The sequence below is a fragment of the Hypanus sabinus genome, chromosome 26 (genome assembly GCF_030144855.1).
Source record: "Hypanus sabinus isolate sHypSab1 chromosome 26, sHypSab1.hap1, whole genome shotgun sequence".
Taxonomy (NCBI): Eukaryota; Metazoa; Chordata; class Chondrichthyes; order Myliobatiformes; family Dasyatidae; genus Hypanus; species Hypanus sabinus.
In genome coordinates, this window is record NC_082731.1 from 36,088,695 (window position 1) to 36,115,458 (window position 26,764).

Here is a 26,764-nt window from a genome sequence, read left to right on the forward strand (position 1 = left end):
TTCTGCCACAGATGGCTCCTGACCTGCCAAAATCCTCCAGCATTTACTCTGAACACAGGAATATGATGCTTAAGCTCCAACAGCCAGCTAGCAAACTAGTCTCCACTAAACACACAAAGCATTTTCAATGCTCCACATGAGGATATTTAATTTGGAGGGTGACAGGGAGTTGGGGTGGAAATCAGCTGTAAAACACTAATTGCAAACAATATATGCTGAGTTTAAAAAAATGTACTTTTTAATGATTATTTCTGCTGAGACATTGTTTAGTTTTAGGCAGTGTAACAAAACACCAACATAATCACAGAGCAACAACTTCAGCATTTAATCAAACGTAAAGTTAAACGGCAGGCGTGAGCAAGAAAGCAAACATTCTGACTATCAAGCATTCAGTCCACGTCAACAGCCTGACAGTACATAAGCATTTTCATGACTGTTATTCATTGATCATATAACATGCGCACTAAAAAACCACTGGGATAAAACTCTTGGCATAACTAGTCTTTTCAGAGATTTATCATCCATTTTGATACACAGCGACTAATGGAAAACAAAATTCAGTTGCTTTGTTTACAATGTAGCACAATGAACAATGTTTATACTCATTTTAAAATCAAATTTAATGCCGCCCAGAGCGGCAGACCACTTTGTGTACCTAGCATAAATCTCTCCCACTAGATCCCTTGGTTTAAGCCCCTCATGACTCATCTCCTTCCACTACATGCACTCAATGGCCACTTTATTAGGTACACCTGTCCGTCACTGCAACATCTATTTGGCCAATCCTGTGGCAGCAGCTCAATGCATAAAAGTAAGCAGAGATGATGAAGAGTTGTTGTTCAGGCCAAACATCAGAATGGGTATGAACTGTGTCTTTGACAGTGGAATGATTGCTGGTGGCAGACGGTGGCTTGAGTATCTCAGAAATTGCTGATTGGCTGAGATTTTCACAACTATCTCTACAGTTTAGAGAGAATGGTGTGAGAAACAAAAATATCCTGCGAGTGGCTACACTGTGGGGAAAAAATGCCTTGTTAATGACATCAGAGGAGGATGGCCAGACGAGTTCAAACTGACAGGAAGGCGAAAGTAACTCAGATAGCCACACATTGCAACAGTGGTGTGCAGAAGAGCATCTCTGACACAACACATCGAACCTTGGGCTACAGCAGCAATAGGGCACACCGGGTTCCACTCCTGAAGTTAATAAAGTGGCCAGTGAGTGACAGATGACTAACATAGCATCAATAGGTACCAAAAATCCAGCCTTTTTCCACCTACGCTTTTTTTTTTAAAAACAACCTCCCAAAGCCATAGTGGTTCCTAGAACTCTCATTTACTTACCTTTGAGACCCCAACTTGACATTGAACCTTAAATTCAAACTGAGAAATCTGATTGCAGAGTGTCTACCTAACCAGGCACTGATCTGAATCAAAGTTGGAAATAATCCTGGGCTGTGCTGCTCAGCAGGTTATTCAGAGACTGCCTCTACACCATCTTGGGAAAGCCAAGCAGTTTCTCGTTCTCTGGGATAACCCCAACACTCAAGGAGTGGCTGTAATTTGATGTAACCAAAAATTCCATCAGCAAGGCATCCTAAGCAGAAACAGTACATCAACTTTCCATTTCAAAAACAATCCGACATAGAAGGAAGCCCTTTTGCCCATTCCATGTTTCATACAAGGACAGAGAGTAACAGTTTGTGCACTGGGATTGGAATTCGGAGACAAACACAACAATCGTGCTCAGGAACACATTATACTTTCCAGAATTTAGGTTCTTTGTTTTGAATAACTACAATGAAATCGAGGCAAAAGGATGGAGTTACAGGCTCTGTCACATGCACAACTCCACAGAAGACAATGAGCCAAGTCAACCATCCATTTGCCTCTCTAGGACTGAGTGATACCTCTCAAACATCTGTTCCAAAACAGAGGTTTACATAGAGCAAGTGAGGTTTAAAAAACACCCAAAACTGAGAGATAGGCAGATTTGTTTTATTAACAGAATGTTTTGTCAACTTTGAGAGATGGAAGACAATCGTTTCAGTTTATTGGTGAAACTGAAGGTGATAGAAAGCAAACTGCCTGAGAGATATTGTGAAGTGTTTTTGTTTGTACATAATATGGAGTGTTTGTTAAGTGATATGACTTCCTGTCTTAATATTGTACAAATTCTGGAGCTGCTGCAGTTTTAGAAATAGTTCTGAACATTCCTTGTCACTTCTTGTCACTACAATACTAAAAACGATCCAAATAATTTGTTGGGCCCTTAATTACATACCACGCAAACACAAAATTTGGTAAGACATAATTGAGAGCAATAACACCAAAAGCTTTGTAAGGTTGTTAACTCTTAACTTTATCCCAGATACAAAAGCAGTTTCAAACAGACTGAACAGAAAAGCACAAGCAGACATGAACCTTATACATTATATAAAAAAGTTAACATGTTCAAAGTGTCACCCAATTGTTTTTGAAGTTTTGTCATTAGTTATCTTGACAAAATAGCTTACTGACAGTAAAAAGTTACATAAAAATCTAAAAAGACGTCATTACATTAAACATCTCAGAATCTTAAATTTTTGATTCTTTTGCATCTTTTCTTTAATTTTACAATTACTACTACTATATGACACAAAATGCCAGAAAATTGAGGTGTGTCATACACCCAAACAGAGCTTTTAAAACCTTTTTACAACTGACTGCTCATAGAATTATTCTGTGTTTAATCTTTTAAAAAATGGTTTGGATAATAGCTTCAGCATTGGTTCTACTGCGTGCCGGAGCTCTGCGATCCTCCTGAGTAATTCCCGTAGTTGTAGTTCCCATAGTATTGATTCCACTGATTCTGGCTCTGGTAATACTGGCTCCACTGCTGAGCGTACTGCAGAACAAACAAAGTTACATTCATACTCCTGGGTTGCATTCGCAGACCTTGGGAGACATTTCAAAAGCATCTCTTTAAAGCGAGCATTCGGTTGGCTGAGGACAATGCTTCTAGGACAGCACTCCCCAAACTTTTTTATGCCATGGTCCCCTACCATTAATTGTGGACACCAGGACGGGAACTCCTGTTCTAGGAGACTGGGCGTGATAAACCATCAAACAGTACAGCACAGGAACAGACCCTTCAGCCCATGATATTGCACTAAACTAAGTAAAACAAGTAAATATCTAACATAACTAATTTATTCTGCCTACACATTGTCCATATCCCTCCATTCTCTGCATATTGATATACCTACCTAAGAGAGACTCTTAAAACTTACATCATTATTTGTCTCCACTACCATCTGTGGTGGTACATTCCAGGCACTGAGTTAAAACAAAACTTGCCCTGCACATCTGCTTTGTAAAAGCACAGTGGTTAAAACAATGCTTTACAGTATCAGTGACCCAGGTTCAACTCCCACTGGCCTCTATAAGGAGTTTGTACGTTCTCCCCGCGACCACGTGGGTTTCCTCTGGGTGCTCCAGTTTCCTCTCAGTCCAAAGACGTACCGGTTGGTAGGTTAATCGGTCTCTGTAAATTGTCCCACGATTAGGCTAGGGTTAAATCAGGGGTTACTGGGCAGCATGGCTCAGAGGGCTGGAAGAGCCTAAATTTACCCTCCTTACCTTAAATGCATGCCCTCTAGTATTAGATGTTTCAACCCAGTGTACTGTACCTATGCCTCTCATAACCTTATAAAGTTCTGGTCTCCTCTCAGCCTTTACCTCAGCAGAGAAAACCATCCCAATTCGTCTAATCCAGGAGTTCCCAACCTGGGTTTCAGGAACCCCTTGATTAATGGTACTGGTCCATAGCATAAACCCCTGGTCTAACTTTTCCCTTCACACATGCTCTCTAATCCAGGAAGCATCCTGCAAACCTCTTCTGCACCTTCTCCAAAGCCTCCGTATCCTTACCACAAAAGGGCGATCAAGAATTGAATTCGGTCTAACCAGAGTTTTATAAAGGTGCAACACAGTTTCCCAACTCTTGAACTCAATGCCACAACTTATAAAAGGCAAAAATCACAAGAGATTTTAGAGATCTGGAAATCCAGGGCTGGAGGAACTCAGCAGGTCAGAAAGCATCTATTAAGAAAAATAAAGAGTTGACGTTTCAGGCAAAGATCCTTCATAAGTTCTGGTCGCCCAACTATAGGAAGGATGTTAAGGCTTCAGAAAGGGGGCAAAAGAGGTTTACCAGGATACTTCCTGGTTTAGAGGGCACATGCTATCACGAGAAGCTGGATAAACTTGTTTTTTTTAAAAAAAGAGTAGCGGAGGCTGAGGGGAGGGCTTGAGAGGTTTATAAGATTGAGAGGCACAGATAAGAGTAAACAGGGAATCATCTTTTTCTCAGAACGGAAATGAGTAATACCAGAGGGCGTGCACTGAAGCAGAGAAAGGTAGGTTCAAAAGGGATATGAGGGGTAAGTATTTTACTCGGAGAGTGGTGGATGCCTGGAATGAGCTGCCTGGTACGGTGACAGTGGCAAATGTTGTCATTGTTGAGAGCCATCGAGTCACTGTTGACTCATGACGACCCTATGGATAGTATAGCTGTCCAGAGAGTTTTCATGGCGAGGTACAGAAGTAGATTGACAGGCCTTTCCTCCGCAAAGATTCAGCCGCTGCCCAGGTTAGGACCTGGTCAAATTCAAACTCAGGACTATCGCTTTGAAGTCCAATGCCGATGCCACTACCCCACTAGCAGGCAAATACATTACAGGCATTAGAGACAGTGAGGAACATGGGAGGGATATGGACACCGTATAGGTAGAAGGGATTTGTTTTTTGAATTTTTAGCTGGTTCAGCACAACACTGTGGGCCGAAGGGCCTGTTCTTGTGCCGTACTCTTTTATGTTCTGTGGCAAGAAGCCGTGCCCTTCTTTACCACCTTTTCAACATAAACAGCCAATGCCCAACATGCACCAAGATGCATTTGAACACAATCTATCCCAAGCACAGAGCACCTCCAAAACAGAGCCTACACAACGCCTCATCAAGAATCTTAGCAGGCCATTTCTGGCCTATTTATACTCTGACTTTAATTTCATATTAAATGTGACAACAATCAGAAAATGCCTTCAGTATGTGGCTGGAGGAACTCACCTGCTGGTACTGGTTTGGATACTGCTGACTGTAAGTTTGTGTGGCAGTTTGGGGTTGAGTATAGCCTTGGCTGTAGTTCGCATAGCTGCCGTAGGTGCCATAGTTGTAACTAGGATTGTATGCTTGACTGTAGCCCTGGCCGTAGGTCTGCCCGTACGTTACCGGTGCTGGCGCAGGCGCTGGCGCTGGTGGTGCAGGAACCGGTGCTGGTGGTGGTGGAGGTGGCGCAGGAGCCGGTGTCGTTGTTGGCGCGACTGGCGTTGGCTGAAGCGGGTATGAAACATGGTTAAGTTCTGCTGCAGGGTTAGCTGTTTCAGTTTTATGCTATTTGGTACTATAGACACACTGATGTTCTAAACCTGGGCAAATACCCCTTTAGTACAGCTGGATGGAGGATCTTTCTTGGAGTCCTAATAGGCCAAATGGCTGCCAGAGGCCAATTCAAAAGTCAAATAACACTCTTCTAGTTCCATGAAGCTTACCTAGTTCAAGCCCCACGCTATATATGGCATGGTAGTAAATACTGTGAAGTTCTGATCCCTATACGTAAGAAAGGATAGGGCCAGAGGTGGTTTACAAGAATGTACCTGCAAATGAAAGGGTTAACGAGTGCCGAGCATTTTATGACTGTAGGCCTGTCCTCACAAGACGAGTGAGGGGAGACTCCATTGAAAGGACTAGATCAAGTAGATGTAGAGGGAATATTTCCAATAGTGGAAGAGTCTAGGATCAGAGGGCACAGCCTCAGAATAGGACGTCCATTTAGAACAGAGATGAGGAGGAATTTCTTTAACCAGAGGGTGGTGAATCTGAGGAATTCACTGCCACGGGTGGCTGTGATATCACCGGGCATACTTAAAGCAGAGACTGATAGGCTCTTGATTAGAAGGCAGGAGAATGGGGTTGAGTGGAGAAAAATAAATCTTCTATGATGGTAATTATATGATGGTGTCTCAGAGCTGGATGTGTCTGCATCCATGCCACTCCCCGCCCCCAGCACTCCTCTGCCACCTGTCTCACACCCCTCCCACGGCACTCTACCCTCACCAGTCCCAACATCCTTTCCTTCTGCCAGATTTACAAATTCGCTCTCCTCTCCATGGTGACAAATACAGTACTGTGCAAAAGTCTTAGGCACCCTAGTTATATATGTGCCTAAGAGTTTTGCACAGGGTGATACATATTTATGGTCTTATGGACAAAGCCTGGCTGTCACTTCTGTGAAATGATGATGAAAAGCTGCATTGGTGAACACGATGTTGATGACTGCTAAGCATGCACCAGGTGATGTGCCTCCATTAAACACTACAGGGAAAAAGATAATCTGCTTCAGTTGAGAAAAACTGGTTACTAAGTGGTCCTCCAAGAACAGTGAAAACATCAAAAGTCAATCAATGGAACTTAGCAGCTTGAAATTCCCTTGAAGATGCAAAAAGCTCTGCATAAATATTCAGAAAAGTAAAAACTGCTGCAAATTAAGAAGTGAAAATGTTGGAAATACTCAGCAGGTCAGGCAGCATGTGGGAAGAAAAACAAGCAGCAGCTGACCTGAAACACTATTTCTCTTACCACACTTTTCTATATTATGTATAAACATGAGCTCTTTTCACGTTCTCAGATACCAATGCTGATGACAGAAATCCTGCAGGCAGGCTGCTGACTCCACTTCAGTAAGAGTTGGGAAGAACCTCTATTCCAGCTCATTTACTTATTCAGAATCAGGTTTAATGTCACTGGCATATGTTGTGAAATGTGTTAACTTTGTGGCAGCAGTACAATACAATAATAGAAAAGCCATGAATTACAGAAATATATATTATTAAATAGTTAAATAAGTAGTGCAAAAATAGAAATATAAAGTAGTCAGGTCATGTTAAATGTCCATTCAGAAATCTGATGGCAGAGGGGAAGTGGTGAATCTCTGAGTGTATGCCTTCAGGCTTCTGTAGCTTGTTCCTGATTGTAGCAATGAGAAGAGGGCATGACATGGGTGACAAGGGTCCCTAATGATGGAGCCCACCTTCTTGTGGAAAATGCCCTGGATATTACAGAGCTTGTGCCCGCGATGAATTTACAATTCTCTGCAGCTTATTTCACTTTTCTGCAGTAGCCCCCTCCCTCAGTATCAGTAGCCCATTCTATCATTTGACAGTGATTACCATGCTCTGATTGTAGGTGGTCTTGTTGTAGGTTGGTGCTCGCGCCATGTTGTAGCTGTGGGTCCGACTGTAGGTGCCACGGTTGTTGTTACTGTTGCTGGGCCAGCGGTTCGGTGGGTTACTTCCACGGTTGTAACCTGCATATTTAAAAAAAGACAGGCGGGTCATATTCATGGTGAGCAAGTACTCTTTACAAAAGGCAAGGACTACCTAGCAAAAGTTAAACAGGATTGTGTCATTCAGTTCCATGAGCCAATTCTGGCATCTAATGACACCTAGAACCTGCTTCCAGCCTACTGCTTTGTTCTCAGTAAACACACTTACACACATGTATTCACTCAGACACAAACACTGCCTTGCCATTCTGCAGTCGTTGCAGTGAGTGTAAGCACTTCAATGTCTTCCCTGGTATATTCTCATAATTAACGCACTGGGTTCCCCTGCACTGCTATGTATATTCAGAGTCAGACAGCCAGTTTAGTTTAATTTTACTCTTTATTTGTACTAACAGTAAGTGTGTGATTGTGCTGAACGTTCGTGTTTCACACTGTCGTTTCCCAACAGTCACATGGCGTCTACTGGCTCCTGAATCAAGTTGGCTTTATGGTATCTTTTCCGCCATACACGGTGGGTAATGGGGATGTGTAAATGTGCATATATTGTTTGTATGCTGTATTTAAGGTAGATACTTCTGCTTATTTTATAATATGATTGCAACTACATTATGTGATGCATCATTTTCTAATTCATGTATTGTCTTAAGTTAATTTTGTTGGTAAATTAAGATGGTATGTCCTAGTGCCTAAAAGAATACTTTTTACCCTCAGCAAGAGAGGGATAGGGGCTGCCGGGAGTTCACACTGGACAAGAATAAGTATGGAGATTCTATAAAAAAACACAAAATGCTGGCAGAACTCAGCAGGCCAGACAGCATCTATGGGAGGAGGTAGTGATGACGTTTTGGGCCGAAACCCTTCATCAGGAGTTACTATTGTGTTTTCTTGTAGATAGCATTTTGTGAATATTGGTATTCATCTTTTTGCTATTTTTACTAATTTCTGTAAGTTTGATTTTTGACACACCTAATAAAGCCAGCTGGTGGCGTAGTGGCATCAGCGCTGGACTTCGGGGTGAGCAGTGCTGAGTTCGAATCTGGCCGGCTCCCCTGCACGCTCACCATCCGTGCCTGAGTTGAATATCGAGCTAGCAACTCAACCTCATTTTAAAAAAAACCTGCAAAGGAATGGGCTTTTAGATGCCCAATCACACCGTATGATGAGCAATCACCAAAAAGATTGGTGCAAAAAGCTTGTTATGATGGCACCCCGACGATTCCACCAGGAGTTAAGGGTGCGCGCACACACATACACACACACCCCTACCTAATAAACACTCTAAGCGATTCCAACCATACTTTCTTTGTTCATAACCCACGTACCTAACACAGCGATCCCAGTTTTGGCTGTATTTTTGGAGGAAAATGAGTGAGGATTTTATGCCTACATGTGAAAGTACTTTAAACCTGAGTTTGAAAGGCATCAGTCATTGAGAGATAGAACACAGCAACAAGTTTATGCTGCCCAAGAAGCATCTACTTTCACACTGATGCTACCCTAACTCACTTCATTCTCTCCACATTCCATTGGCTCCCCGTTTGATTCCTCCTCTTGGGTACATATTAGAGGGGCAATTACCCTACCAATCTGTACTTTTTGGTGCAAGGGAGATCATGTAAACTGCTCACAGTCAGCATCAGAATAGAGCATGGAAACAAACTCTTCAGCTCCACTCGCCCACACTGACCACGGTCCCCAACAAGCTGATCCCACTTGCCAGAGGTCAGGATTAAATCAAGGTCACTGGAGTTGTGAAACACGAGTTAAGTCACTGTAGTACCCAGATAGAACATTACAGCAGAGTGGAAGCCATTCTGCCCATAATGCTGTGCGGACCCCTTAACCCTACTCTAAGATGCATCTAGCACTTCACTCTCCCATAGCTCATTTTCGTATCATTCATTCATGTGCCTATCTAAGAATTTCTTAAATGCCCCAAATGCCTCTACCACCACCCTTGAGGGTGTTCCAAGCACCCATCATTCTATGTGTAAAAAAACTAATCTCTGACAGAGTCATAGAGAAGTACAGCACAGAAAGAACCCTTCAGCCCATTTAGTCCATGCCAAAACCTTCAACTGCTTACTCCCATCGATCTGCACCAGGACCATAACCCTCCATACCTCTACATATCTAAACTTCTCTTAAAAGTTGAAATCAAGCTCACATACACCACTTGTGCTGGCAGCTCGTCCCACACTCTCACTACCCTCTGAGCAAAGAAGTTTCCCCTCAAATTCCACTTACACTTTTCACCTTTCACCCTTAACCCATGACCTCTAGCTGTAGTCCCATGCAGCCTCAATGGAAAAAACCTGCTTGCATTTACCCTATTTATACCCCTCATAATTTTGTATACCTCTGTCAAGTCTCCTCTGAATCTTCTATGTTCTAAGGAATAAAATCCTACCCAACTTTATCTTTCCTTATATGTCATGTCCTCCAGATGGCACATCCATCTAAATCTTCTCTGTACTCATTTCAACTTCATTTACATCTACCCTTGTAGGCAGGTGACCAAAACTGCACACAACAGTCCAAATCAGGCTTTGCCAAGATCTTATACAACTTCAATATATACTTTCCTGCAATCACTTTAAAATTTTGCCCCCTTGTATAAGCCACTTCCACACCAGGAAAAGGTCTCTGACTGTCCACATGACCTATGCCTCTTCCAGGATCAAAGTAAAATTAATTCTCCTTTCAAAATCATTAAGTGCTCAATAGAGTGGTGAACAAATCACCAGAGGGATTTCCAAAGGAGTTCGGCATAAATTGGAATTGTCATGAGCTATAATTACTAACCTCCACGGAATCCACCACGGTTGAAGCCACGAGATCCCTGCCCACCACGATTGTCAAATCGGTTGAAGTTTCCTCGGCCACGGAAGCCAGAAGACCGGTTGTCGAAGCGTTTCTCAGGGGGAGGGATGGCCCGTTTTCCTTCCTCGTTGTACTCGCTCACCAGCTTCTCGGACTCCTCCTTCTGAAGCTCGACGTAAGTCACGTCTTCTAGGAAATCATCTACGACTGGCAGGGTGAAGTTCGCTACGTGCCACAGAGAGAGGGAAGAGAGAGAAAACAAGACATAGCAAGGAGAGAAGTTAATGGCATCACCAAGAATTGGTAATATTAAAAAGTGAGCTGGCGCAGGAGGGCCCTTGGCGCCAGTGATCCAACACCACTTGTCACTGGGAGGAAGCGGTGTTCAAAGAAAACAAAAAGGTGATTCGGCCTCCAGGAAACTGCTCCTTAATTTCCAAGCAGATATGTTTGGCATAAATGTGGAAACTGGCTATCATCAAAACGCAGTTATGGACATCCCATAATTTAGAAATTCTGGCGATGCCCATAACAATCTCAGTGTACTGACCTCAGGTCTACAGGGCGTACGTCTGATAAAGACGGCAAAGATGGTGAAATGGGTTTGATGCGGTATAAGTAATAAAGAATGAGAGGGAAGAGAGCTCCCTGACTTAGCACTTTTTTTTCCTTCCAACTGTTTTTTTAATATATAAAAAAACAGGATTTGCATTTCTAGATTCCTACCTTTCATTTCTAAAACTGCATGATCAGGCACATCCTTTCCTTCCTCATCAGTGCGTTTTATTGTCCGTTCTTTTAAATCGGCATCCGTAGGACAAATTACAATAGCCTTGCGTTGAAACCCTTCAAAAGGACGCATTTTTCGTCTCTGTGCTGATCCATAAACATTTGTCTAGCAATGTGACAAAGAAGAGGCAAAATTGTTTATTATTTGTTGCTTGGCTTGCAGACAACGAGGCCTGTAAATTACGAAATAAACACTTTCACCCCTCATAGCTCAAAAGCTTTCAAGCAGGGTGGGTACCTCTGCCCCTTTCCTCTCAAAAAGAAAACTTACCGTTCTGTTTGGAATCGCCGTACTGAACTTTTTTTTAAAAGTGATTACATAAATCCGATGTGGGCTTGTTTGCAAGACTGAATATCAGGTTTGAGAAGGTTCTTTGCTGCTCCATAATTTATGTCAACCAATACTTTAATGTTAAACTTCTTGCCTTTTATTGGCCAGCTTAACTGGTTCCTGTCCACAGTTGCTGTCTGATATGTCAATCATTTATAACAACCACCACACCTCCATTTTACAACGCATCTGATCTTTCAAATAAAATCACATCACAATCAGGTGTAGTATCACCAGCTTATGTTATGAAATTTGCCATCTCCAGCAGCAGTACCACGCAATACGTAAAAAACCTGAATTACGGTATCTATCATATACGCTGATTGACAATGTTAATCTCCTATCCCAGCACCTGTCAAAGGACTCTATTGATACTTCCAATCCAATAGCAGTAACAAACTGCTACAAAATAAGCCCAACTACTAATACGCAAAGTGCACAACGCTACAAGCTTCCCTTCCTCAAAGCTATCTAATTTTGACCAAACAAAATATAGCATACAGCTAAGCTCAGTTTAAATGCTAAATATAAATTACAATTAATAAAAAAAAGCACGTTCAATTAAACTTCAAATTTGTTAAGATAGCTCACTCATTACCCACCCCAACCTTCCTCTAATCCCCACTCTGACATTTTACCTCTTCTCCCCTGCCCTGCCTATTACTTCACCCTGGGTTCCCTCCTTCCTCCCCTTCTCCTGTTGTCCACTCCCCTTCTTCTCCAGTCTTTGACCTTTATCACTGACCTGGCTTCACCTACCACCTTCTAGCTAATCTCCATCCTTTCCCAGCACCTTTCCCCTTCTTTCTCAGTCCTGGGGAGGGGTCTTGGCCCAAAACATCGACTGTTTATTCATGTCCATAGATGTTGCCTGACCTGCTCAGTTACTCCAGCATTTTGTGTGCGTTGCTCTGAATTTCCAGCATCTGCAGACTATCTCTAGTTTTTGATTGTCACTCATTACATGCTCCTCCTGCATCATTCCCTCAGAGCATCGACTGGCTAATAACATAAACAAGTTTGACAGATGTATATGAAAATGGCCCGAGTATGTTTCAGAAATATCAGTTTGGGCACTTTTTTTGTTTTTGCTGGCGATCAGGTAGCTCGCCTGTCAATAGTGCCAGAATGTGATGGTTTGATTTCTTTTATATACAGAATTTGTATTGTGTAATTACCCTCCACACTGCAATTTGCTGGAAAACTAATCCCAGTTTTATCAGGGCACTCTTTTGTATGGTCAGTCATGAGTAACATTTAAGTAGACAATGCCGGGTAGAGAAACAAGTGAACTCTTTGTTATTGCCTGCTCTGCTTACAGTTCAGGGGCTGATACAATGCAGTTAATGCTCTGGGTTTTTAAGACTGGCTTGTTCACAAAAATCTCCATAACTGTTTCAGATCTGCAACCCCACTGACAATGTGTAGATTCATCCATCAGCAACTGTTTTCAGGTGCCACTTGACTACAAATAACAGTAATTCCAAGTTGCGCATTTCAGTCTTCTGTGCAACACCCTCTCCAACTGTCTCTACAGAATAGACTATCACTCACAATTCCTTCTTTCACACCATCACCCACACACTTTAAATAACAGATCTTAATGTTTCTGCTGACCTATTTTATTCTATTCTGTGGAAAATCTCAGATTCATTACTATCTGCTTAACTTCTGGGGATTGTGTTTTGTTGGAACCACTTACAGTTTTGAAATAACAAAAATAATCATGTTCAGTCCACAGATGTAGTTAATACTTTCTGAAGACTTCAATTGAACTTGTTTTTATCTAAGTGTTCATTAAAACCCTTTGAAACACAAATTTTAGAAAGCTGTACCCAAGTTTAAAACTAATCTGAAACGGAAGTAGTACTTTCACAATCCAAGGGCAAGGCGTTTCAGCCAAACCACTTGAATAGCTGACATTTTGGCATGAATAGACTTCATTGAGACCGTAATAAGATACAGGAGCAGAATCGGGCCATTTCATCCTAGCTATCCCTTCCCCTCTCAGCCCCAATCTCCTGCCTTCTCCCTGTATCCCTTCATGCCCTGGCTAATCAAGAATCTATCAACCTCTGCCTTAAATATACCAAAGGCCTCCACAGCTGCCTGTGGCAAAAAAATTCCACAGATTAACCTCTGGCAGTTAACACCTTTTCACTTAAAATTTTAAGAATACTAAGCTAGAGATCATAAGTTCTTTCATACTTGCAAGTGTATGTTTATAGTGTAGAACAAACATGAGATCTTTTCAACAGGCACAGAGATGCCCAATTCCTTTTCCTTATACTATTGGCAACATTCACTCAGCTGCCATTTTAATAAATACAGGAGTGCAACCTGGTGTGGTCTTCTGTAGCTGTAGGGCATCCACTTCAAGGTTCAACATGTTGTACGTTCAGAGATACTCTTCTGCGCATCACTGTTGTAACACCTAGTTATCTGAGTTTCTGTCACCTTCCTACCAGTCTGAACATTCTTCTCTGACCTCTCCCATTAACAAGGCATTTTCACCCAAAGAACTGCCATTCACTGGATGTTTTTTTTGTTTCTCTCACCATTCTCTGTAAACTCTAGGCACAGTTGTGTGTGAAAATCCCATGAGATTTCTATTCTATTTCTGGTGTTCCCACAACCGATGATCTCACATTAAGGACTCTTTATCTTGTTATTTCATGCTTTCATTATTTATTGCTATCTGTTTACACTTGCATTTGCACAGTTATTCATTAATCCTGTTTACATTTACTGTTCTATAGATTTGTTACGTTTACTCGCAGAAAAACGAATCAAGGGTTGTACGTGGTAACATGTATGCATTCTGACAATAATTTTTACTTTGAACTTTGAGATCAGTAGTTTCTGATGTACTCAAACCAACTTGCCTGGCACCATCAATCACTCCACATTCAAAGACACTTGGATTACATTTCTTTCCCACTCTAATGTTTGGTCTGAACAACAACTAATCCTTTTGACTGTGTCTGCATGTTTTTATACACTGAGTTGCTACCAAATGATTGGCTGATTAGATATTTGTGTGTATATATAAGAAACTAAACAATAATTAAAAGCTCATTGATCAGAAGTAAAACAAATAACCAACTTCCTTTACTCAAGCATTTTTACTAATATATGTAATCTTCACTGGAAGTTCTCACTATCAATTTGAGCCAGCATAAAATTGGCTTGACTTGCATTTAGAATTCAAGGTACTATCACATCTGGTTTGCAGAAATTAAGGAGCAGAAAGAATCAAAAACCTTTGCAGTAATCAACTGCAACAATCTCACCAAGCGTACACATGAAATTTACATGTTTTAAGTGCATTCCAAGATGCATTATTTGGAATTTCTTCAGGGTACATGGAAGATCTCAGCTACCTAATTGACTTTTCATGTAAGAGTGCTGGAGAAATACAGCTAATTCCTTTAAATATATATATATTTTTTAAAACCAACCCAAACTGGATGAGCTAATAGAGGAATTGACAGCAATTTGTATGTTCTCCCCGTGACCACGTGGGTTTCCTCCAGGTGCACCAGTTTCTTCCCACAGTTGTCCCGTTATTAGGTCGATAGGTGGCACACCTCTAAGGGCCTACTCTGCGCTGTACCTCAAAAAATAAATGGCTGACTAAGTCTCCAAGCTTGATTTTCATTGAAAATATAACATGGATCCCATTTGTTGCACTTAAGTGGTCACCTAGCTCCTGAAGGACTACCCAGATAAAAGTTCTACTCTGTTGACCTTTACTACATCCCCACATACTCACCTATACTCACCAATTCTTCAATAGAGCATCTGTCCCAGACAAAACAACATTTAAGTACTTACCAGGGATACTTACACTTATCCTGTCCCAAAGACTACTCTTTAGACCAGTACTTACCATGCCCATCTTGCAGGTTCTGGAAAGCCAATGTTCATTAGTATTAAAACTTACCTGCACAGCAATTATTTAACAATCAACAAAGTTCCAATCACTACTTTTATATTTTTTTTTAAATCATTTTCTTTTAAAACTTATTAACAATGGAGATCACTTACTCACCATAGATCTTTTATTTTCTAAGCAGCACAACATTAAATCTTGTTTTTACTTTTGTTCTTTACTTGGTGTGAAGATTTTCATGTGATCCCCAAGCAATGAAATAAAATCGTTTTAAGTTTTACAACATTTTCATTAAATATTACAAGAGATTTAGTTTACTGATGAGGTATAATTATTTTAATTCCATATGCAGACTAATTTAGGTATCTCATCTAGTGTGTCAGTGATTCATGGAAGCACAACAGTACCTGGTCAAGAATATAGTTGCGTTTCTTGCGAGCGGCAATCTGGATAAGACGGTTCAAGCACTGGGTGGCTTGCTGAATTAGGACGTCCCAACGGCCAGCATAATTGCGTTGACGTCGAAGCCCCATCACCTGTGAAAATGGCAGAGACGCCTGCAGTTGAAAGGACTGGATTCTTTCACTCCCAGTGAGGACTCATTGACTTGGAACCAGCGCAAAAGACCTGTGATTAGGCTTCTCAATCTTTAAGAAACCAATTAGATGAGACAGTCTTCTGCAGTCACTGACCAAACTTATTTTTTACAATCCCAGTTTCTGACACCATAGAAAGAAAACAATTCGCAATTCATGCAGAAGTGTCACTTTTTGCATTAAAGGAAACCACAGATCAAATAACATTTTAAGTTCAGCCTACCCGCATTGATTATTCAACATTTGAGATTGTACCTGTATTATGATTTTCTGTAGCAGAATCAAAAATTAAAAACATCACTGCATTTATTGCAAACTGACCTTTGACTCTCTTGCAGCAACACTACTGGAAAAGGTTAATCATGGATTTGCATTTCTACGCAATTCCTCCATGCAGACATTATGAAAAATCCAACCAGCATCGCTAATGGATGCTACAAAAGAAAGTTTTCACTTAAGCATCATTTTTATTTTAAGCTTTGCACATGGAACCCAGGTTTAAAACACTATTGTGGAAAGCTGAACTCATCAAGTTCAACGACGTATAATTCAGGAACACAGATTAAGAAAATAGGTACCTCTACACACCATGTACCTACCTTCATCTTCTCCATGATGGCATTTGTACCAAGGATGTTGTACTTCTTCCGTGGGTTGCTGGCTGCGTGCATTGCAGCCCATGTTGTTTTCCCTGCTGCAGGGAGTCCAACCATCATCAGGATCTTTAAAAAGAAAGACAACTTTGGAACCGTGATTCATTAAGGTGCAGCTCTTCCCATTCTCTCCAATTTCCAGTTAGCCCCAGCTTTTCCCCTTCAATAAATGACGACCTACCCAACTTACACATGCATGGCATCTCTAATGTGGTGAAACCCATTCAGTAATAAGACAATGCTATCACACAAAATCTGACACAACAGACAAATCAATCTGGTAGGTAGCCGAAGAAACAGCTGCCCAGAGTGGAATAACAAAATGATCAAGAATGAAAATCTACATTTTTTAAAATTAGGTCTTTCATGATTCTACTGTGGGTAAATCAGTAGACTGCAAAGACAAGTGGGGTTAGTGGGGTTAGAAATGCTGCTTCAGTCATAAACCTATTTCTTGTACATCTGTCTATATAGTCTCAAACGCAAATGGGAAAGATGCAACTATACTTCATTCTGCTTAATTTCATTCCAAAGTCAGTACCTAATAATGTATATAAAATGTTTAATATAAAAAATTGGAAAAAAACAAATTTATATTATATATAAGTATGTATGTAAGAAAAATGGAGGGTTATGGGGTAGTGTGGGTTTAAGTACTTTTGTTTTAAGGATTATATGAGTCGGCACAACATGGAGGGCTGAAGGGCCTGTACTGTGCTGTAGTGTTCTATGGTTCCATTAGGCACACATATATAACCAGGGCACCAAGACTTTTGCACAGTACTGTATTTGTCAACATGGAGCAGAGAACGAGTCTGTTGGGAGCAAAGGTTGTTGGGAATGACCAGGATGAAGCACCATGGGACGGGTGTGGAACAGCTGAAAAGGACTGCCAGGCCAGGGGTGCAGAAACACCCTGAGACACTAGGCAAGGTCATTCGATTCCTCTCCCTTGCCCACCCCCCCCCCCACTCACAGCGCACAATAAAGATCCATAACAGAATTAGGTTTATCTTCACTCACGTGTGTCATGAAATTTGTTTTATTTTGTTCTTTGTACTACACTACTATGCAAAACTCCTGAGACTGTATTTGTACATTTAGATCCTTTCTTAGCTTTAGTTTGTATTCAAATGTACTTATCAGAAATCTTACATCTGAACTCAAACCTTTACATGAAAGCAGTAAGAATAAACACATATGGGCCTAGATTAAGCAACAACAAAGCTATTGAATGGACTGTCTTTGCGCAGCAGCAATCTTCAAAAACCACATATGAAATATCCTTATTCTCTAAAGGAAGGAGGAAGGAGCAAAACAGAACAGCAAAGTAGCTGACAATAACACGATTCAATATTTTAAAAAAACACAACACAATATTAAGGAATTTATTGCAGGACATTAAGAAAACTACCATACGGTTAAGCAGAGCAATAATGATTTTAGGGAGAACAAATTCAGGGTCAGGAAATTCAATAGATTTTTTTTTAAGAATACACTGAGCAGAATTGATAAAGGAAATCAATAGATTTAGTGTTTAGATGATCAAACTACATGCTGCATAAAAAGGATACTGCATAGGACCAAACATTTTGTGGTAACATTAACAGACAGAAGACCGGTAGGAAGAAAAGGATAAATGGCTCATTTCCATGTTGGTAAGCAGAGCTAGAATCACAAGGAATGATGCTGGGCCATCATCTGTTTCCAATCTATATTAATGACCAAGTGTAATGTATCCAAATTTGCTAACAATACAAAAATCTATGAGACCCGCTATGAAAAGGACACGGGAAGTCTACAGGGAGGAAAACAAGGTTGTGTACTGTGAAAAATACAGCACACCATATATAATACAAGGATTTTCACTGAAAAACAGAGTAACGTGCGAATAGGAAATGACAGGCTGTTGCCAAACAGAGATGCCCTTGTACATAAACATTAGAATGCAGGAACAGCAAGGAATTAGGGAAATAAATGGAGTGCTGGTCTGTATTACAAGGATATGAGAGAATAAACAGAGGGAAATCTTGCTTTAACTATGAAGAAGTTTGATAAGACCCCACCTGAAATAGTGTACACAACCTACAGACTCATTATTAGAAAGATATACTTACACTGGAGGTACTTCAGAAGAAATTCACTAGGCTGATTTCAGAGATGAGGTTGTTTAATGGGGAATGACTGACAATATTAGATCTATAAACTGGAGATCAGAAGAGAGGTGACTTGTTAAAACATGATTCTGAAGGGGTTTGTCAAGGTATTGGTTGAGGATTGCTTTCCTGTGTGGAGGAATATAAAACTTAGGGAGGATGGCCTACCCTGGCTGTTATTTCTAAAGCAATCAACAATACTGTGTGAGTTCCTATTAGCAGTAGCCAAAGACAGCACATTGGGTCAAACAGGAAAGTATAATAAAGGACTCTGTCATGAAATGTTAACCATTTTCTCTTTCTGCAGATGCTGCCTGACCTGTTGAGGTTTCCAGCATCCCTATTTGTTTGAATTTTCAATAGGTAATAAATACAGAGATCCCCACCACCCAGGTCATGCGCTCTTCTTGCTGCTACGATCAGGTAGAAGGTACAGGACTCGCACCACCAGATTCAAGAACAGTTACTACCCCTCAACCATCGGGCTCTTTAATAGAAGGGGATAACTACATTCACTTGCCCCATCATTGAAATGTTCCTACAACTCATGATCTCACGTTAAAGGACTCTTTATCTCATGTTCTCGTTATTTATTTTATATTTGCATTTGTACAGTTTGTTGTCTTCTTCACTCCTGTTGATCTTTTATTGATCCCGTTATAGTTACTATACTATAGATGGAGTAAGTGGGTGAGGAGGAGGGCATGTTGATGCTTTGCAACTGCTTCTGTGTGGAACGGGGGAGAGCTTTGGGGATCTAACATTGTCATTCTTTCTCTAGGGGTTTTTATTCTGTGTCATGGATGTTTGTGGAGAAGAAAGAATTTCAGGTTGTAAACTACATACATTCTCTGATAATAAATGGAACCACTGATTTACTGAGTATGAATCTTAGATAAATGAATCTAAGGAGTTGTATATGGGACTTCGATAATAAAATTTACTCTGAACTTTGGAAGCAACATCCACAACAACACAGTATTGAATAAAAAGCAAATTAACAGAAAGTCTTAGCTTGGAAATTAGCTTGAACAAGGAAATGACTTTATTTTGTCGTCGTTCCCCCCCCCAAAAAAAGACCACTAGATATTAGGTCCCAAGCAACCCTTTGAACCATATCAGTATACCTACTTCACACTCTGCCTTTGTTTTTGGTCCTGATGTCCCTGGCATCCGTTGATCTAAGGGCACATGCTGAATGTATGTGAACCCGTCAGGAATTCTGCACCAGGGATCCTTCTGGCCAAAGTTGAACTCAACAGCACAATTTTTTGACAACACGTGTGGGAACAATGGACGTCCAGCAAGAGCTGATTTTTTGACCCTGAACGCAACACCAAGCCACCTTCCGTTCTTGGTATAGGACATCTCCACGTCTTCACCAACTTCAAAGTTCTAAAGATGCAATAGAGAGTAAATGTCCAGCAATGAAAAATTTCAGAACTTGTTGAAGCAGCTAACAATAAAGTTGCCTTCACACCAGTTTGCTAGATCCTGCTTAGGGAAGAATTGTCAGCCAACGAACAGAGGCCCGAGAGTTATTTCTGACCATCAAGCCAAGATCCAGAAGACTCAATTTAACAAAGTATTTGAGCTACAGAACTAGCACAGAAGCAGGCCCTTCAGTCCATCTAGTCCATGCCAAACCCTTTAAACTGCCTACCTCTCATCGACCTGGACCACAGCCCTTCACCTCTGCCATCCATGTACCTATCCAAACTTCTCTTAAGTGTTGAAATCAAGCTTGCATGCACCACTTGTGCTGGCAGATAATTCAACAATCCTTGGAGTGAAGAAGTTTCCCTTCCTGTTCCCTTGAAACTTTTCACCTATCACTCTTAACCTATGACCTCTAGCTATCGTCTCACCAACCTCAGTGGAAAAAGCCTGCTTGTTTTCACCCTATCTATACCCTTCATAATTTCTGTAAACCTCTATCAGATCTCCCCTCACTCTTTTACAGTCTAGGGAATAAAGTCCTAACCTATTCAATCTTTCCCTATAACTCAGGTCCTCAAGACTCAACAACATCCTTGCAAGTTTTCTCTCTAGTCTTTCAATCTTATTTACATTGTTCCTGCAGGTAGGTGACCAAAGTTCTCCAAATTAGACCTCACCAACATCTTCCACGACTTCAACATAACATCTCAAGAACAAACCCTTTGGCCCACAATGTCTGTACTAATCCCAACTGCCTGCACATGATCCACACCCCTCTGTTCCTTGCTTACCATCTTACTGAATGAGAGAGAAGTAGTGAAGGACCCAATCACCTACTCATGCTCCTGTTATCTCATTCTTAACGCAAGAGCAATTCAGGCAGACCACCACAGACCAAGTGGCATATGTGGCTAACTGCCCACCATAATTATTAGACAGCAACCACAGTCTCCACAGAAAAGCAACTTCATTATTCCCACATGGAACAAGCATACAAATATCTTGCATTATTTTTTTTGTTCTACTGGTCTAAAGGAAACATCAAAATGACGTGAAAACAATTCAAATCCCAACCTTGAATCTTTAGTTTAAACACAATGCAACTCGCAACTCCAAGAGAATGTTTTTTAATCAAGAACCGATTTGTTCAGATAATAACTTCAAGGACCCCTTAAACTACATAAACTACATAATGCATACAAAATGCATCCACCCAGCTTGTGGCATTGAGTGAAATGGTGCTGTCAAACATTTTAGTTCAAACACACGAGGCACCGGAATTCGGAGTTCAATTCTGACATCATCAGTAAGGAGCTTGTGTGTGTTTTTGCTGGGTACTCCGCTTTCTTGCAAAGGTACAAAGGTGTACCAGTTAATAGGTTGATTGGTCATTGTAAACTTGTAAACTGTCCTATGATTAGGCTAACATATATTGGGGGTTGCTGGCTGGAAAGGCCAATTCGACACTGCATCTCAATCATAAATGCTTTCCAATACTCACAATTAAGCAGCCCAGCACGTCATTTTCAGAAAATCGTTCTCCATAGTCCTGAAATTTGCAGCTTGTTGACTTCTTTGATGTCCCTCCATACCCAAATGAGAATTCCTCTTCGCCTAAAAGACAGTAAATTTGGGATTTGAGAGACTATTTCAATCAGTAATAATCTTCACCAATTTGCATGTGTGTATTTGCATTTCCCAATCTGTTATCTTGACTGCAGTGTTTCTATTTGTCCACTAACACTCAAAATGATCTCATTCTGCAATGCACTGGATGCCTTGGAGCAATTAGTAAATACTATGAATAATAGAAACAATTGCAAATATTTTGGATTAATTTCAATAGAACTCTTAGCAAATACAGTGCTTTATGTTCATTTCTGACAGGCAAAGTCAGTCCTGTAACAGGAACCTAGTGTATAATTACATGCAGCACAAGCTCAGAAAAGGAGCGTGACACAAGAAAGTCTGCAGATGCTGGAAATCCAGAGTAATTCACACAAAATGCTGGAGGAACTCAGCAGGTCAGGCAGCATCTATGGAAAACAGTAAACAGTCAATGTTTTGGGCCAAGATCCTTCTTCAGGTCCCTTCATCCATAGATGCTGCCTGGCCTGTTGAGTTCCTCCAGCATTTTGTGTTTGTGACCATATTTACTTGGCAGCTCAAATTAAATAAGCAGGATTGTGTTGTTCTGGGATAAGAAAAATACTCGGGAAAAAAGTCTGTCCCAAAATCTCTGCTTTAGTGACGTTGATTTATGAAACTTGATAATTCTAACCGAGCAACATTGGCTAGCAGCGTGGCACTGAACTAAACTGAATACTACTGGACTCTTGGTTTGAAGCTTGTTATTCTAGATGCTGTTTGATTGCTTATTGCCATTTGCGCAATTTGTTCTTTTCTTGTTTGATGCTGTCATGGTGTTTCTCTGCTTCGTGGCTGCTTGCAGGAGAATGAATCTCAGAGCTGTATTCTGTACAAGATTGGTTGATTGGTTACTCGTCATATCCAACAATGAGTTAAAATTTTGTGCAATTCCATTGTGTGTTTGCAGATGGCTACTGAGTCCAAATAGTGAGCAATAGAAATATCTAAAATAAGGACAATGAAACCTGTGGAGGACCTGTATACACACTTTGAAGATTTTTTTTGGACAAGATGGTGCCCAGAAAATTATTTAGGCAATCATTTGCATGTAGACCACATGGCTAGGCAGAGCTGAAATGACATCTATAAATTCACCCATGTCACCACTGTGGTTGGCAGAATTTCAGGTGATGATGAGGAGGCATACAGCAGTGAGTCAGATCAGCTTGTTGAGTGGTGTCGCAACAACAACCTTGCACACAATGTCAGCAAGACCAACTAATTGGCAAGTTGTGAGAAGACACATTGAGGGGTCAGCAGCAGAAAGGGTGAGCAGCTGCAAGTTCCTGGGCGTCAACATCTCAGACGACCCAGTCTGGGCCCAACACTGATGTAATTACAAAGAAGGTATGCCAGACAGACTTCATTCGGAGTTTGAAGAGATGTGGTGTGAAACCAAAGACTATCAAATCTCTCCAGGTGCACGCAAAAAGCATTCTGACTGGTTGCATCCCTGCTTTGTATGGAAGCTCCAATGCAGGATCCAAAGAGGCTGTAAACTCAGCCAACTCCATCATGGGCACAATCCTCTCAATCATCAAGGACATCTTCTTCAAAAGGTAGTACCTCAAGAAGACAGCATCCATCCTCACCATCTGAGACATGCCCTCTTCTCATTACTATCACTGGAGAGGTTGTATAAGAGGCCTGAAAGTCTTAGTAACAGCTTCTTTCCTTTGCATCAGATTTCCAAAAGGCCCATGAACACTACCTCGCTATTCTTCTTTTGCACCATTTTACTGTAACTCAGAGTAAGTTTTATGTCTTTCAACAACACGTGATAATCTTACTCTGACTTCTCATCTTTCCTCCCCCAGTCCTGACGAAGGGTCTTGGTCCAAAACTTCAACTGTACTCTTTCCCGTAGATGCTGCCTGGCCTGCTTAGTTCCTCCAGCATTTTAGTGTGCGTTAAAGCAATAATAAACCTGATTCTGACTTGAAAAAATCTGGTCCATGTTACACAATTCACTCAAACCACCAGAAAAGATATGTTTTAAGTATCAGTATACATATGTACATAATGAGATAATCAGTATAGATAAGCACAGAAATAATTTCACTTACTCTGCGTCATTAAGGGAGTACACCTTTCCAATAATCATAGCCAAGAAACACTTTTGAGGAAGTTCATGATATCCCTGATATGAGTAATGTCACAGCCAGATCTTTTCAGTCAAACTACAGAGAAAACTTGGCAACATAATAAAGATCCCATGCAAAGTGACTGTAAAGCTCAGACAGTGACGTCAGGACGTCAGAATACAAATATTCCCTGGAATTGTGGTCTGGAAAGGAAAACAAAGCTCAATACTCCAATATTCTAGCAAGTGTGGAAAAATGGAATCTACAGAACCCCACAGGGAAGATTTATAGGAATTTAAGTAAATTGCGAACAATGGGTTGGACTGACCAACAAAGGCCTCTTTGCACAAAGCTCTATAGGCAATGAGACAATGAGTAGCACTTAGCACTCAGGAGACTTGCCCCAGACCACACAGATTTCCCTTTAAATTTCACTGCTGTCTAAGCATATGAATTGACCAGAGATCAAACAGAACAGTTCAAAATTGTTTTAAATAAGTCAAATTCAAAAATTGAGAAAATTTATTGATTAAATTGGTGGAACGGAGTTGCGTCTCTACCAAAGGAGGTGTAAGGCGCTTCTTCCCTCCGCTAGCCTGCAGGTCACCCTTGGGCAAGGTGTAGCACCTGCTCAGCCCCGATCAGGGTTATGTGAAGCCATGGGAGCAGGTCATGGATGGTCATATGAGCAGCTGATACATGGTTATGTGACCTCTGACACCAGGCAGAAAATCTCTGAAGAGTATCAATAATGGCTGGGGTCACTGGTCTTGTAAAGACACTGCCCAGAAGGTCATGGATACACCATGAATATCCAAGTCATGCAACACAGCACATGACAACAATGATGACAAAAACAATGACGACTGATTAAACTTCCTAAAAGCAAATTCAAGCACTATAAATTTATAGCTGTAAGATCAAGTAAAATAAAACCAAATCACTTACTTACACTTAGCATTTCAAAGTTGGTAAGCCCATGATATAAATTGCATAGCATTTGTCAGCCATAAAAGTATGCTGACTCTCAACTCACTATATTTGTGCTCATTCCAGAGATGGAATGGGAGTTAGATTTCCCTGAGTGATCTCCAGCTTGTGTCTGACTTGTGTGCTGTGAGCACAGGCACAGGAGTCAAATCAGGAAGCTTGCAAAGAGGAGCTTGCTGCACTAGGCCATCAAGAAGGTTGCACATAGCATCATTGCATGCTGATAAAGAAACCACCCGCAAATGCTCGCAAAATCTAGCATTGAAATTACAATCAGCATCTAGTAGTATGCATAAACACAAAGGAGAAACTATTAAGTAATTCCTTGAAAATGGCGCCACAGGTAAATGGTGTCACAAATAGCACTTTTGGTAAAGTGGCCTTCATAAATCAATGTATTGAGTACAGGAGTTGGGAAGTTACGCTGAAGATATACAAAAACGGTGGTGAGGCTAATTTGCAGCATTGTGTGCAGTTCTGGTCACCAAGCTACAAGACAGACATCAATACAATTGAAAGAATACAGAGACAATTAACAAGGATGCTGCCAGAATTTGAAGACCCGAGTTACAAGAAAAGGGCAAATAGTCCTGGCAGCATAGGAGATAGAGAGGTTTGACAGAGGTATATAAAATCATGAGGGGTATAGATAGTACAAATATAAGCAGGCTTTTTTCCATTGAGGTTGGGTGAGAATAGATCTAGACATCTTGAGTTAAGTGTGACAGGTGAAATGTTTAAGGAGAACATGAGGGGGGACTTCTACACTTAGAGGGCAGTGAGTGTGGAATGAACTACCAACAGAAGTGGTGGATGGAGGGGTCAATTTCAACATGGATGGGAAAGGTATGGAGAGTGCATGTCAAGAGGATAAGGAGCTTAATTGTTTTGCAGTGACTAGATGGGCCAAAGGGCCTATTTCGTTTATGTACTGCTTACGATTCTAAGTAGATGCAGAAAAACTGAAGGCAAATAGATCAAACTTGAAAATGTTTGGTCCTCTACACGACAAGATGTTGTCTCATCATCTAATCAGGGGTTCCTAACCTTTTTATTCCATGGACCAACACAATTAAGTAAGAGCCCAGGTTCGGAACCCCTGATTCGAAAGGATACAAGTAAAGCAACAGGCATGTAGCATGGCTGAGTAGAAATGTATGCAGTGTTGAAGCTTCTCAAGGGGACCAAAGTGGTAAACTGGAGAATAGGCTAGTGAGAAACAGAAAACTGTGACACGGAAACAGAAAGATATTAGCTGCAGTTAATGCAGCAGGAGAAACCACACAGGGGAATTAAAACAAAAAAGCAGCAAAATTTAAGTATTTTGCTTGACTAACAGTCAACCAAATGGAAACAATGGAGTTGTACAGATCTAGAGTGAATGAGCAACACAAAAAACACTATTATAAAACGAGTCATAGATTCACAATGAGATAATGCACAGAAAGAGACCAGTGGCCAAGTGAGTCTACACTTCATCAATCAACCACTTACAGTAATACTACATTAATTTAATTTCCAAATACTTCAATCAGCTCACATAGATTCCACCATCCACTCAGGACAATTTACAGTGACCCATTAACCTATACATCCCACACAATTTTTGGAATGTGGTAGGGAAGTAGAGCCCTTGAAGGAAACCCAAACTGTCACAGGAGAATGTGCAAATTCTAAACAGACAGCACTGAAAGTCAGGTTTGAAATCAGGCTTTTGATCTATTAGCTGCACAACGTGCTGCCCAAGTATCTGACAGACTAAAGCCACTAGAAGTCAATGAATTGACAACCTGCATCCCAATGTTTTAAAAGAGGTGACCGCAAAGATGAAGGATGTACTCATGTCATCCTCCTTAATTTCAGATTTTGGAATGCCCAACACTACTTAATAAAAGAGGGAGATAGAAAAACACATCCAAAAGAAAATAACAATAGAACTGGGCAGATAAATGCACGGGAGATCTTATTTGTCAAA

General features: G+C 40.9%; 1 protein-coding gene across 1 annotated transcript in view; it reads right to left on the bottom strand.

Annotated features, from left to right (window-relative positions):
• Window positions 1-216: 216 nt before the first annotated feature.
• The window catches only part of hnrnpul1l (heterogeneous nuclear ribonucleoprotein U-like 1 like), a 55,331-nt gene continuing 28,783 nt past the window's right edge, over window positions 217-26,764 (bottom strand). The window contains exons 7-15 of the mRNA XM_059950834.1: window positions 21,567-21,679; window positions 19,757-20,020; window positions 16,416-16,538; window positions 15,628-15,756; window positions 10,932-11,100; window positions 10,188-10,430; window positions 7,267-7,403; window positions 5,108-5,371; window positions 217-2,887 (exon numbers count right to left, since the gene is read on the bottom strand). Coding sequence (XP_059806817.1) covers window positions 2,774-2,887; window positions 5,108-5,371; window positions 7,267-7,403; window positions 10,188-10,430; window positions 10,932-11,100; window positions 15,628-15,756; window positions 16,416-16,538; window positions 19,757-20,020; window positions 21,567-21,679 — 1,556 coding nt within the window. The 3' untranslated portion in view covers window positions 217-2,773. The remainder of the gene's footprint in view (window positions 2,888-5,107; window positions 5,372-7,266; window positions 7,404-10,187; window positions 10,431-10,931; window positions 11,101-15,627; window positions 15,757-16,415; window positions 16,539-19,756; window positions 20,021-21,566; window positions 21,680-26,764) is intronic.